This window comes from Neoarius graeffei, chromosome 10, assembly GCF_027579695.1.
Source record: "Neoarius graeffei isolate fNeoGra1 chromosome 10, fNeoGra1.pri, whole genome shotgun sequence".
In the NCBI taxonomy this organism is placed as follows: domain Eukaryota; kingdom Metazoa; phylum Chordata; class Actinopteri; order Siluriformes; family Ariidae; genus Neoarius; species Neoarius graeffei.
Genome location: NC_083578.1, coordinates 70,771,817 through 70,787,301, shown reverse-complemented (window position 1 = coordinate 70,787,301; position 15,485 = coordinate 70,771,817). Strand labels below are relative to the sequence as shown.

General features: G+C 39.3%; 1 protein-coding gene across 1 annotated transcript in view; it reads left to right on the top strand.

Annotated features, from left to right (window-relative positions):
• Positions 1-15,485, top strand: part of nphp4 (nephronophthisis 4) — a 522,237-nt gene that overhangs the window by 276,076 nt on the left and 230,676 nt on the right. The window contains exon 9 of the mRNA XM_060932193.1: positions 15,245-15,415. Coding sequence (XP_060788176.1) covers positions 15,245-15,415 — 171 coding nt within the window. The remainder of the gene's footprint in view (positions 1-15,244; positions 15,416-15,485) is intronic.

The following is a 15,485-nucleotide window of genomic DNA, read 5'->3' as shown; positions in this document are numbered from 1 at the left end:
GCCAAGTGGCATGATTGTGATTTGACCTCGCAACCTCCAGGTTACTGGGCAAACATTTTTTGGTTGTGCTGCTCAGGAGGACTAGATGATAATTATATCTTTCAATGGCAGAGCACTTTCCAAGTTGTAAAATATCCTGCACAAAACCCCAAGCAGTCAGTTGCACCACCGGATGTATGAATATGCATATAGAGGAATTGTGTTGATTTATTTGTAAGTGGTTGTGTTGTCCTTGAGTGGTGCAGTGGTTAACAATGTCACCTCACAGCAAGAAGGTTCTGGGTTCAAGCCCAATGGCCTTTCTGTGTGGAGTTTGCATGTTCTACGTGGGTTTCCCCCACAGTCCAAAGACCTGCAGTTAGGTTAACTGGCTGAATTGTTAGGTGAGCTGGTGTGAGTGTGCAGAAAGGACCTGGCCACCCTACTGCTGCAGTTCTGGCCAAGTCAACCAAACATGGTTCACCTCAAGCCTTGGGTTTGGCAGTGATGACGACGTTTTGTCCTTATTTGTCCATTGCCATCTAAAATATTTTTGAAAAGCTTCTGTTTGAGGGTAACTAGTAATCCTGGAGCATTTACAGTACCAGTCAAAAGTTTGGACACCCCTTCTAATGCAGTGTTTTTTTTTCTTTATTTTTATTAATTAAAAGACACTACATGTTTAATGATGGATGTCGTTTTTCTTTGCTTGGTTGAGTGGTTCTTGACATAATATGGATTATTATAGTTGTCGACTAGAGCTATTTACTGTATTTTTATTGTTTACTGTTTAATGGTCTTTCACCTGGCATTCCAGGTGACTCCCTCATGAAGCTGATTAAGATAATGCCAATAGTGTGCAAAGCATCATCAAGGTAAACGCTGGCTACTTTGAAGAATCTAAAATATGAAACATATTTTGTTTTTTAACATTTTTGTTTGGACGGCACGGTGGTGTAGTGGTTAGCGCTGTCGCCTCACAGCAAGAAGGTCGGGGTTCGAGCCCAGTGGCCGGCGAGGGCCTTTCTGTGTGGAGTTTGCATGTTCTCCCCGTGTCCGCGTGGGTTTTCTCCGGGTGCTCCAGTTTCCCCCACAGTCCAAAGACATGCAGGTTAGGTTAACTGGTGACTCTAAATTGACCGTAGGTGAGAATGTGAGTGTAAATGGTTGTCTGTGTCTATGTGTCAACCCTGTGATGACCTGGCGACTTGTCCAGGGTGTACCCCACCTTTCGCCCATAGTCAGCTGGGATAGGCTCCAGCTCGCCTGCGACCCTGTAGAACAGGATAAAGCGGCTAGAGATAATGAGATGAGATGTTATTTCATAGTTTTGATGTCTTCAGTATTGTTCTACAATGTAGAAAATAGTCAAAATACAGAAAAACCTATCAATGAGTAGGGGTGTCCAAACTTTTGACTGGTACTGTGTGTACAGGGTCTTTCATGCAAAACTTTTTTTTTTTTTCTGAATGGCTCTCTTTGATCGATGACCCACTTTTTTAACTCTGTGTCATGATAAACACAGATGGAGAGTTGACCTTTAACTAAATGAAAGCTGTCGTGTTGCGACTCATAACCATAAATACGGTGCAATAATAAAGAAGTTGTAATCATAGCTGTACTATGAAATCTATTATTAATGATTGTTGGTCGTAAAATTGCAATGCATTATTCAAAGTCCTTTGAAATGTGGCCTGTCTGCATGTGACCCAAGTATTTGGCCTTATTTGTATCCGCGCACCATGAAGATGCTCTCATCTGAAACGCAGCGTGCTTATGCTATCTCATTTTCGACAAATTATGTACCAGAGCCTTTCCAAGCCCTCCAAGCAGTTATCACCTGTGTCCCTGCCTCGTGCCATCTGAGCCCTAACCCATAAAAACTGGAAATTATTTGGCGTTAGTGTGTATAAAGTGTGTCCTCTGTTCCGCAGCCCCTCTAGAGAGGGATGCGAGCTTGATCATCTTCATTAGCTTACGCTCCTGCGGGAAAAGCTCCAAAACGAAATGTGTGTCGCCTACATTGGCTCGAGGAGCAGGTCTGCACCCGTTTGGATCACAAAGAAAGTGACTCATTTTTCAAGGTCAAAAAGTTGATCAAACATTTGCTTTTATAGGCTAATGTTTGATGGAGGAGATGGGCAGCATCTGGAACCATATATGAAGTATAGAAGTAGCTTAACACAATCAGAGTTTACTGTTTAAGTATTTAATTTTCACCAACTTCAATTATATCAGTCAATATTATGAAGCACCAGACTTTTGAGCACCATAGTACAATATTGGTGACCAAATTATTTCAGTTGAAAGTTTTGATTTTTTTTTTCTTTTCTCCAAGCAGCCAGAAGACACCGTGGTGTACTGAGAAAAGATCTCAGTGTCTCCCCACTCCTTGCACATATTTAAACACGAGACATGTAGAACACGCGGCGAAAGGTAGTTGTACATGAGTTGAGATAGCGAGCACATGTTCAGCGAAATGCGTAATGATCTTGGCAGGCATCGCACACGTTAAACCAGTGCGGGAAGTTATATTGCCGAGCACTCTCTTCGGCCGCGTGATAGATCTGTGTGCCGAAGATGAATCTCTGGCATTAGCGCTCTTTGCTGAAGTGCACAGTATTTATCACTCAGCAGATATATCTCAGACCAGATACATCACAACGCTGTCCTTATATCGCACTGCGAGGCGTCTGTTTGTGAAGATGTGTGTGTGTGTGTGTGAGAGAGAGAGAGAGAGAGAGTTTGAGGAATAGATTGAGATTAAGAGCAAAGTAGATGGAGGGCCTGAGAAACATGCAAGAGAAGGAGGAACGAAAGCCGACTTGTTGCTCTTCTTTTCTCTCTCTCTCTCTCTCTCTCTCTCTCTTTTTCTTTCCTGATTTATTACCTCATATCGAGCTTAACCAGCTTATAAAGGTTTGGCCATGATGTTTTATCTCATAAGATGGCTGCTAAATCAGAAGATAGCAAACATCTTTTTTCCCCCCTTTTTCTCCATGCTATTCTGGTTTCTGTACATGTGAGTGTAAATAAAGTTCTAAGCTTCCTGAGTAATCTCAGTTACTGACCCCAGTGAGAATGAGATTAAAGTGGCTTGAAAATCCGTTTATATATACAGCAGCGCTGTGCAAAAGTCTTAGGCACATGCAAAGAAATGCTGTAGACCAAAAATGGCTTAAAAATAATGAAATGAAATGTTTCAACATAAAAAAAAAATACTGCAAAAAGCAGTAAGCCATAATAAATGAAGCAAAATCAATATTTGGTCTGAGACAACCCTTTGCTTTAAAAAATAAAATAAAATAAAGTAGTCTCAGGTACAGTGAGTGCAGTTTTATGCGGAAATGAGCTGTAGGTTTTACTGAGCGTCTTACAGAACCAGCCGCAGTTCTTCTGGACACTTTGACTGTCACACTCGCGTCTTCATTTTGCACCAAAACCCAGCAGCCTTCATTATGTTTTCTTTTTTAATCTGAAAAGCGCTCTCTTGTGTAATATGCTGCTCAGATCCAAACTTTCTTTTTTTCTGTAAAATTTAATTTTGTGCTGGAAAACGAACGTCTGGACTCTAAAATGTTTTTTGTACCGACTCGATAATGTAGACGTCATCAAATAGAAATCTATAATAAAGTTTGTATGAAAAAAATAGGGGGCCTAATACTTTTGCACAGTACTGTTTGTATTTGTTTGTCTGTCTGTCTTGTTTATTTCCTGGTTGCTTACTTTTTTTTATTTTGTTGTTCATGCATTCATTCATTCTTTTTTGTTTTAATCACAGTCTGTCGTGTATTTATTCATTTACCTTTTGTTTATTTATTTCATTTCATGTGATCATTTCTGTCTCCTTTTACATTTATTTATTTATTTATTATCTGATCTCATTTATTGACCACAATGTGAATGAACTTGGTGTCTTATAATCACTTATTTGTATTTATTTGTTTATTTATTTATTTATTTTTATTTTTTGGTTTGTTCATTTGCTTGTTCATGCATTTGTTTGTTGGTGCACATGTTTATTTGTTTATATATTTGTCTATGCATTCATGATTTGTGACTAATATCAGTTATTGGCCCCAGTGCAGCTGAGATTAAAGTGCTTCTGCTCCGTCTCGCTCCTCTGCCTGATGATGATTATATACTGTAGCTGCTCAGGCAGTGCATAATGAATGGATATATATACAACACGGTGTCAAGAGAGGCCTGTTAATCTGTCGCTCTCGCAAGTGCCTTGCCTTCTTTCATCACACACACATACGCGCACACACACACGCACGCACATTCCCGCATTTCTTCTGTCTCCTGGTTTATTTCATTCTTTTTTCAGTTTTCACTTTATTTTCAGTTTTCCTGATAGCTGTGATTATGCAGTGAGCAGTTATGTGCTTTGTGTGAAAGTAATACTTATAAACCCAGAATGTCAGACATTTTGGATGAGAGTCATCACAGCAACATATTGCTTTTTTTTTTTTTGTCTTTTTCTCTTGTGTTCACTTGCTCTACTTTTGGCCAAAACTGTGTTAAATTCTCACCTCTCGGGATTCCCTCTTCTCACAGACACAAGGACGAAACACTATTTTTTCTTACTTAAGCCAAGGCCTTAAAAGCCATGTCCCATTTCTTCCAACCTGCTTTACCCCAATTTCAAAATACAGGGAGTGCAGAATTATTAGGCAAGTTGTATTTTTGAGGATTAGTTTTATTATTGAAAAACAACTATGTTCTTGATGAACCCAAAAGACTCATAAATATCAAAGCTGAGTATTTTTGGAAGTTGGAGTAGGGCTTTCTTAGTTTTAGCTATCTTAGGAGGATATCTGTGTGTGCAGGTGACTATAACTGTGCATAATTATTAGGCAACTTAACAAAAAACAAACATATACCCATTTCACTCATTTATTTTCACCAGGGAAACCAATATAACAACTCAACATTCACTAATATACATTGCTGGCATTCAAAAAAAAAAAACAAATCAGTGACTAATATAGCCACCTTTCTTTACAAGGACACTCAAAAGCCTGCCATCCATGGATTCGGTCAGTGTTTTGATCTGTTTGCGATCAACATTGCGTGCAGCAGCAACCACAGCCTCCCAGACACTGTTCAGAGATGTGTACTGTTTCCCCTCCTTGTAGATCTCACATTTGATGAGGGACCACAGGTTTTCTATGGGGTTCAGATCAGGTGAACAAGGAGGCCACGTCATTAATCTTTCTTCCTTTAGACCCTTTCTGGCCAGCCATGCTGTGGAGTACTTGGATGCGTGTGATGGAGCATTGTCCTGCATGAAAATCATGTTTTTCTTGAAGGATGCTGACTTCTTCCTGTACCACTGCTTGAAGAAGGTGTCTTCCAAAAACTGACAATAGGACTGGGAGTTGAGCTTGACGCCATCCTCAACCCAAAAAGGTCCCACAAGCTCATCTTTGATGATACCAGCCCATACCAGTACCCCACCTCCACCTTGCTGGCGTCTGAGTCGGACTGGAGCTCTCTGCCCTTTGCTGATCCAGCCACGAGCCCATCCATCTGGCCCATCAAGACTCACTCTCATTTCATCTGTCCATAAGACCTTAGAAAAATCAGTCTTGTGATACTTCTTGGCCCAGTCTTGACGTTTCATCTTGTGTGTCTTGTTCAGTGGTGGTCGTTTTTCAGCCTTTGTTACCTTGGCCGTGTCCCTGAGTATTGCACACCTTGTGCTTTTTGACACTCCAGTGATGTTGCAGCTCTGAAATATGGCAAAACTGGTGGCGAGTGGCATCTTGGCAGCTTCACGCTTGACTTTCCTCAGTTCACGGGCAGTTAGTTTGCGCCTTTTTTTTTTTCAATGCGCTTCTTGCGACCCTGTTGACTATTTTGAATGAAGCGCTTGATTGTTCGATGGTCACGCTTCAAAAGCTGGGCAATTTTAAGAGTGCTCCATCCCTTTGCAATATATGTCACTATTTTTGACTTTTCTGAGTCCGTCAAATCCCTCTTCTGACCCATTTTGCCAAAGGAAAGGAAGTTGCCTAATAATTTTGCACACCTGATATAGGGTGTTGATGTCATTAGACCACACCCCTTTTCATTACAGAGATGCACATCACCTGGTATGCTTAATTGGTAGGAGGCTTTCAAGCCTATGCAGCTTGGAGTAGGCCAACATGCATAGAGAGGGTAATGTGTTCAACATACTCATTTGCCTAATAATTCTGCACTCCCTGTACATAGGCTGCTTCACCCAACTGCTAACTAAATGCACCTCGCTGAATTACTGTATTTGATCCTGGGTAAAAATAGACCTCTTTTCTGTTTGCTCTCATTGTAGTCCCTCTACCTCATCTCATTCTTCACATGATAAGCACCAAACTGTGAGCATTAGATCTAACACTTGTTCACAAACATGGCTATTGGTTTGCACATTATAATAGTCTAATATTAGCAAGCTACCTAGAGATTTGTTTTAAGTACATGGTGCAATACTTACAGTGCCTTGCAAAAGTATTCATCGCCCTTGGCGTTTGTCCTCTTTTTTGTCACATTATAAGCTGGAATTAAAATGGATTTTTGGAGGGCTAACACCATTTGATTTACACAACATGCCTACGAATTTAAAGGTGCACGTTATTGTTTTATTGTGACACAAACAATAATTAAGATGAAAAAAAAAAACAGAAATCTGGAGTGTGCGTACATATTCACCCCCCACCCCCCCAAAGTCAATACTTTGTAGAGCCACCTTTTGCTTCAATTACAGCTAGAAGTCTCTTGGGGTATGTCTCTATTAGCTTAGCACATCTAGTCAGTGGGATTTTTGTCCATTCCTCAAGGCAAACCTGCTCCAGCTCCTTCAAGTTAGATGGGTTGCGTTAGTGTACAGCAATCTTAAAGTTATGCCACAGATTCTCAATTGGATTGAGGTCTGGGCTTTGACTAGGCCATTCCAAGACATTTACTGTAAATGTTTCCCTTTAAACCACTCCAGTGTAGCTTTAGCAGTATGTTTAGGGTCATTGTCCTGCTGGACCATGAACCTTTGTCCCAGTCTCAAACCTCTGGCTGACTCAAACAGGTTTTCCTCCAGAATTGCCCTGTATTTAGTGTCATCCATCTTTCCTTCAGTCCTGACCAGCTTTCCTGTCCCTGCAGATGAAAAAAAAACATCCCCACAGCATGATGCTGCCACCACCATGCTTCTTTGTAGGGATGGTGTTCTCATGGTTTTGGGGTTGCGCCATACGTGGCATTTCTCATGGTGGCCAAAAAGATCAATTTTAGTCTCATTTGACCAGAGAATCTTCTTCTATGTGTTTGGGGAGTCTGCCACATGCTATTGGGCAAACTTCAAACGTGTTTTTTTTTTTTTAAGCAATGACTTTTTTTTTTCTGGCCACTCTTCTATAAAGCCCCACTCTGTGGAGTTTATGGCTTAAAGTGGTCCTATGGACAGATACTCCCATCTCCACTGTGGATCTTTGCAGCTCCTTCAGTGTTATCGTTGGTGTCTTTGTTGCATCTCTGATTAATGCGCTCCTTGCCCAGTCTGTGAGTTTTGTTGGGCGGCCTTCTCTTGTCAGGTTTGTAGTGGTGCCATATTCTTTCCATTTTGCTATAATGGATTTAATGGTGCTCCCTGGGATATTCAAAGTTTGGGATATTTTCTATAACCCAACCCTGATCTATACTTCTCCACAACTTTGTCTCTGACCTGTTTGGAGGCTCCTTGGTTTTCATGTTGCTTGCTTAGTAGTGTTGCAGAGTCAGGGTCCTTCCAGAACAGGTTGATTTATACAGACATCATGTGACAGATCATGTGACACTTTGCACATAGGTGGATCTTAATCAACTAATTATGTAACTTATGAAGTGAATTGGTTGGACCAGCTCTTATTTAGGGGTTTCATATGAAAGGGGGTGAATACTTATGCACACTCCAGATTTCTGTTTCTTCATCTTAATTATTGTTTGTGTCACAATAAAACAATAATGTGCACCTTTAAATTTGTAGGCATGTTGTGTAAATTTAAATCCATTTTAATTCCAGCTTGTAATGTGACAAAACAGGACAAACACCAAGGGGGATGAATACTTTTGCAAGGCACTGTATTTAGCTATCATTAATTGTAATTCAAATCACAAGTTTTATATTAATGTGCTAGTTTAGATACGTTATACAACTCGAATTCCAAAAAAGTTTGGAAGCTATGTTAAAAAAAAAAAAAGGTAAATGAAAACAAAATACGGTGATTTGCAAATCATGGAAAACCTATTTTTCATTGAAAATAGTACAAAGACAACATAGTAAATGTCGAAACTGAGAAATTAAACTGTTTTTTGAAAAATATATGCTCATTTTGAATTTAGTGCCACCAACATGTTTCAAAAAAGCTGGGACAGGGGCAGCAAAAAAGTAGAAAAGTTGTGTAATGTTTAAAAAAAACCCTAATTTTGGTTAATTGGCAACAGGTCAGTAACATGATTGGGTATAAAAAGAGCATCCCAGAGAGGTGGAGTCTCTCAGAAGTAAAGATGGGGATGGGTTCACTGGTCTGTGAAAGGCTGTGTGGGCAAACAGTGCAACAATTTAAGAATAACATTCCTTAAGGTAAAATTGCAAAGAATATGGGGATCACATCATCTATAGCACATAATATCCACAAATGCAAGTTAAAACCATATATAAACAATATCAAGAAAAATCAACACCTTCTCTGGGCCTGAGCTCATTTACAATGGGCTGAGGCGAAGTAGAAAACTGTCCTGTGGTCTGACGAATTGAAATTTGAAATTCTTTTTGGAAATCATGGATATCACGTTCTCCAGGCTAAAGAGGAGAGGGGCCATCTGGTTCATCATCAGTGCACGGTTCAAAAGCCAACATCTGTGATGGTATGAGATGTATTAATACACATGACATGGGTAGCTTGTACATCTGGGAAGGCATCATTAATGCTGAATGATATATCCAAGATTTGGAGCAACATGCTGCCATCCAGACAAAATCTTTCTTCAGGGAAGGCCTTCCTTCTTTCAGCAAGACAATGCCAAACCGCTTTCTGCATGTATTACAACTGCATGGCTCCATAGTAAGAGAGTCTGGGTGCTAAACTGGCCTGCCTCCAAACCTTTCTCTCATTTGTTGCATTATGTAATGAAAAATATGACGAAAGGAGACCCCCAACTGTTGAACAACTGAAATTATATATCAAGGAAGGATGGGACAACATTTCTCTTTCAAAACTACAGCAATTGATTTCCTCAGTTCCCAAACGTTTACAGAGTGTTGTTAAAAGTAGAGGCGATGCAACACAATGGTAAACTGTCCCAACTTTTCTGAAACATGTTACTGGCATCCAATTCAAAATGAGCATATATTTTTTAAAAATCGGTTTCACTATTTGATATGTTGTTTTTGTACTATTTTCAATGAAATATATGTATTCCGTGATTTGCAATCAGCACCTTCTGTTTTAATTTATGTTTTACACAGTGTCCCATCTTTTTTGGAATTGGGATTGTTGTTTCTAGAGTAATAACTCGTTCACAAGGACATTTAGGATGGACACTATATGATCTAAGACTAAGAATACAATTAACAATGAAGCAAGAATAATAAAGACTGAATTGTTGATACGACGATGTTTTCTGCAAAGAATCTTCAGTGTGAGCTCTTTGTAATGATCAGAGTTAACAATTTTACAGACACGTTTAGAAATTTGTATACATAGTATCTCTGGATTTTGTACTTAAGTATGGAATTATTAAAATGATTTTTAAAATTATTGTTGGCATAAAAAATGTGTATTCATACACATAAAATTGTAAGGTAAAAATAATTGAAAGGGAAATGAATTAATCGGTATTCAGACACCACAAATGACCAACATTAGTATTTTGGCGCAAGGCCGATACAGCTTGGAGACGCCTAGGGTAAGATGTTATTAGCTTTTTGTTGCATCGTGGTTTAATTTTGGACCAATCCTCCGAGCAAATCATCTGCAATTCCCTCAGGGTTATGAGAGTCCCTCTTGCAATTTCAAAATCCTCCATAAATTTTCAACAGGATTCAGAGCCAGAAGATTGGCAAGGTCATGCAAGGCGTTCTTGAGTAGTTTGGGCTGTATGTTTGGGGTCGTTGTCTTATTGAAACGTTCATCTTCTCCCCAGATTTAGTTTTTTAGGTGATGAGATTAGATTCTCCTCTAAAACATCCATGTTTCCTTAAAATGACATGGAATGCCCCAGTAGCGGTTTCAGAGAAGCAGTACTATATTGTGATGCCCCCACTTCTGTACTTGACTGTAGACATAGTGTTCTTGGGATCATACGTGCAACCTTTCTTCTCCAAACACAATGAGCAGAATTATTGCCAAAAAGTACTATTTTTGTTTCATCTGACCTCAGTATATTGTTCCAAAAGAGCTCAAATTGTTTAAAGGCTTTTAGATCAGCATCTCTGCCTTTTTTTTTTTTTAAGCAGAAGACTTTTGTCTGAGGTGTAGGAATGGAGATTGCGGTGACTGTTGTTCAGGCCGTCCTGTGACTCTTTTCAAGTAACTGCTGGTTTCTCTCTTCCATTCCCTATCATTAGTCTGAGAAATCCAGCATGGCACAATTATCCAAGGGACAATTAGTTGTAGTTCTAGGACATCTGCATATTATTGAACTAGTTGGATTGACAAGGATGTTTAACGTCTTTGCTATGATTCTGTACTTTGTCCATTCAAATATATTTACACTACCATTCAAAAGTTTGTGGTCACTTTGAAATGTCCTTATTTTTGAAAGAAAAGCACTGTTCTTTTCAATGAAGATCACTTTAAACTAATCAGAAATCCACTCTATACATTGCTAATGTGGTAAATGACTATTCTAGCTGCAAATGTCTGGTTTTTGGTGCAATATCTCCATAGGTGTATAGAGGCCCATTTCCAGCAACTCTCACTCCAGTGTTCTAATGGTACAATGTGTTTGCTCATTGCCTCAGAAGGCTAATGGATGATTAGAAAACCCTTGTACAATCATGTTAGCACAGCTGAAAACAGTTGAGCTCTTTAGAGAAGCTATAAAACTGACCTTCCTTTGAGCAGATTGAGTTTCTGGAGCATCACATTTGTGGGGTCGATTAAATGCTCAAAATGGCCAGAAAAATGTCTTGACTCTATTTTCTATTCATTTTACAACTTATGGTGGTAAATAAAAGTGTGACTTTTCATGGAAAACACAAAATTGTCTGGGTGACCCCAAACTTTTGAACGGTAGTGTACATATATTATTTACCAGCTGGAAGGTCTGTATCGTGAAATACTGTGACCTCGGCCTTGAAAATACTGACCTCGGCCCAGAGGGCCTCAGTCAGTATTTTCAAGGCCGAGGTCACAGTATTTCACGATACAGACCTTCCAGCTGGTAAATAATATATGTACACTACCGTTCAAAAGTTTGGGGTCACCCAGACAATTTTGTGTTTTCCATGAAAAGTCACACTTTTATTTACCACCATAAGTTGTAAAATGAATAGAAAATAGAGTCAAGACATTTTTCTGGCCATTTTGAGCATTTAATCGACCCCACAAATGTGATGCTCCAGAAACTCAATCTGCTCAAAGGAAGGTCAGTTTTATAGCTTCTCTAAAGAGCTCAACTGTTTTCAGCTGTGCTAACATGATTGTACAAGGGTTTTCTAATCATCCATTAGCCTTCTGAGGCAATGAGCAAACACATTGTACCATTAGAACACTGGAGTGAGAGTTGCTGGAAATGGGCCTCTATACACCTATGGAGATATTGCACCAAAAACCAGACATTTGCAGCTAGAATAGTCATTTACCACATTAGCAATGTATAGAGTGGATTTCTGATTAGTTTAAAGTGATCTGCATTGAAAAGAACAGTGCTTTTCTTTCAAAAATAAGGACATTTCAAAGTGACCCCAAACTTTTGAATGGTAGTGTATATCTTTTGGAAATTCTTCTTTTTCTTTTATTACCTGGTTGACTGCTTACACTATCATAAACATCTTAAATCAGATGAAGAGCAATTTCTTTAAAATGAATACAGATAAATAATAGTTTAATGTGGTTCACATTAGAGAGATAAGTAAAAATAATGTAAAAATAATAAGTAAATTAGAAAGCTTGCCAGTTAATATTAACAATGAACCTTGAGCGGCACCAACAGCAACCTTTGGGCGGCACCAGTGTTGTAGTCGGGTCACTAAACCTCGAGTCCGAGTCCCCAGTGTTCAAGTCTGAGTCAAGTCCAAGTCATTAAAAAAAAAAATTCGAGTCGAGTCCCGAGTCTAGTCCACTGTTGATCCGAGTCGAGTCCAAGACTCCAACTGCACCATTTCACGGTGGCTGTTTTAGTGCCATTAACATTAGTTTGTTCCTGAACATGACGTATGAACAGGTGAACGTGCATTCTCTTTGTCAGGGAGTGTGAAGTATTCTGTCCGAGATGGTTGGGAGATGGATGTAAGTGCAGAAGGTGTGTTTATTAATACAAGTGAAGACAGGTAAACAATCCAGAACGGCAGGCAAAATCATAAAACAGTGAAACAGGCAATAAGTTGAGTGAGGCACAAACAGCCTATCGTAGACTCGGCAGAATCAAAGACGAGAAACAGGAAATCAGGGATCAGGAAACCAAAGAAGGAAATAAGGCTTGGCAACATGTCAGCAACTCAATACTTTGCAAAGTGAGTGTGTTTTCACAGTTTTTATATATGTAAATACTGTAAATAATATATTTATTTTTTTCTTCACCAAATTCTAACAGAAAATGAGAGCGCCTGAAAGGGAAACCATATTTAGAACAAACCTGCTACAAGCTCGTCAAAAACCTGTTTGACAAGCTACGTCAGCTCGGAATTTTCTGAAAAGGAAACTTGATCTAGATCACTTCCCTGATCTAGGCGATAAAAATGTTGACAAAAAATTGCTACTATGTTTGTTGTTGTTGTGAACGAACGAGTCGCCAAAGGTCCGTAACCGGGGTCCGGATTGTAGGATTCCGGACTGTTCGCGAGCCAGTCAGAGCGCACGACTTGATGGAAAAAAATAATGTTTAATATTGTCCCTGAGAACATTAAGAAGCTTCTTCACCTTCACAATGATTGATACTTGTGGATTAGGTCCCCGACATTTTTTTTTAAATTCATATTTACAAGTAGAAAATCAAAAGACTTGATGTGTTTACATTTGAAGTGGACATAGCCAATTCTCTTACCCATATTTAATATAGCCACTGTTACCCATATTTTACACATTTCTGTTTTATTTTGGTGTTTAAAGGTGTGTACACCATGTGGCCAAAGCCAGGGCACAAATAGACACTCTGAAGATTTTATCCATAACAAAAAAAGATCTGGCTATGAGGTGTTTATTGACAGAATCAGTACAAAGTATAACAAAGTTACAACCCCGATTCCAAAAAAGTTGGGACAAAGTGCAAATTGTAAATTAAAACGGAATGCAATAATTTACAAATCTCAAAAACTGATATTGTATTCACAATAGAACATAGACAACATATCAAATGTCGAAAGTGAGACATTTTGAAATTTCATGCCAAATATTGGCTCATTTGAAATTTCATGACAGCAATACATCTCAAAAAAGTTGGGACAGGGGCAATAAGAGGCTGGAAAAGTTAAAGGTACAAAAAAGGAACAGCTGGAGGACCAAATTGCAACTCATTAGGTCAATTGGCAATAGGTCATTAACATGACTGGGTATAAAAAGAGCATCTTGGAGTGGCAGCGGCTCTCAGAAGTAAAGATGGGAAGAGGATCACCAATCCCCCTAATTCTGCGCCGACAAATAGTGGAGCAATATCAGAAAGGAGTTCAACAGTGTAAAATTGCAAAGAGTTTGAACATATCATCATCTACAGTGCATAATATCATCAAAAGATTCAGAAAATCTGGAAGAATCTCTGTGCGTAAGGGTCAAGGCTGGAAAACCATACTGGGTGCCTGTGATCTTCGGGCCCTTAGACAGCACTGCATCACATACAGGCATGCTTCTATATTGGAAATCACAAAATGGGCTCAGGAATATTTCCAGAGAACATTATCTGTGAACAAAATTCACCGTGCCATCCACCGTTGCCAGCTAAAACTCTATAGTTCAAAGAAGAAGCCGTATCTAAACACGATCCAGAAGCGCAGACGTCTTCTCTGGGCCAAGGCTCATTTAAAATGGACTGTGGCAAAGTGGAAAACTGTTCTGTGGACAGATGAATCAAAATTTGAAGTTCTTTATGGAAATCATGGACGCCGTGTCATTCGGACTAAAGAGGAGAAGGACGACCCAAGTTGTTATCAGCGCTCAGTTCAGAAGCCTGAATCTCTGATGGTATGGGGTTGCATTAGTGCATGTGGCATGGGCAGCTTACACATCTGGAAAGACACCATCAATGCTGAAAGGTATATCCAGGTTCTAGAGCAACATATGCTCCCATCCAGACGACGTCTCTTTCAGGGAAGACCTTGCATTTTCCAACATGACAATGCCAAACCACATACTGCATCAATTACAGCATCATGGCTGTGTAGAAGAAGGGTCCGGGTACTGAACTGGCCAGCCTGCAGTCCAGATCTTTCACCCATAGAAAACATTTGGCACATCATAAAACGGAAGATATGACAAAAAAGACCTAAGACAGTTGAGCAACTAGAATCCTACATTAGACAAGAATGGGTTAACATTCCTATCCCTAAACTTGAGCAACTTGTCTCCTCAGTCCCCAGACGTTTACAGACTGTTGTAAAGAGAAAAGGGGATGTCTCACAGTGGTAAACATGGCCTTGTCCCAACTTTTTTGAGATGTGTTGTTATCATGAAATTTAAAATCACCTAATTTTTCTCTTTAAATGATACATTTCAGTTTAAGCATTTGATATGTCATCTATGTTCTATGCTGAATAAAATATGGAATTTTGAAACTTCCACATCATTGCATTCTGTTTTTATTTACAATTTGTACTTTGTCCCAACTTTTTTGGAATCGGGGTTGTAATTAAATACCTGAGTCAATGGATTATTGTATAAATGAGGTACCAGTAAATATTCGATATATCGTGAACATGCATAAAAGCAGATGAGGAGACCAAAAACATATTTGTTGCTGGTCATTATGAAAATGTCAATACTGTTCGGTGCTATGGCACAATTGCTTCTGAAAGGGAATGAGAAGAGCTGATTTGATTGGACATTGCAGCAGGCGTGCTTAAGCGTTCATTTTAATTATTCATTTTCTTTCTCTTTAGATGTCCTCCATGGCTGTCCAGAGGGTGGTGTTTATGCAGTGTGTGCGCTGGGGGGTATGGAGTCCTTTCTCCGATCCCGATGGCCCATATGAATGTGTGTGTGTTAACCTGCAGGGTGGAGCCCAACCCAACCCCTATGGAGTTATGGTTTACACAGCACACACTCAGCAGGTAAAGATTTAACACATACAAATATCAGAACACATGACACAAGAAATCAGAATTTGATCCAGATATTTTA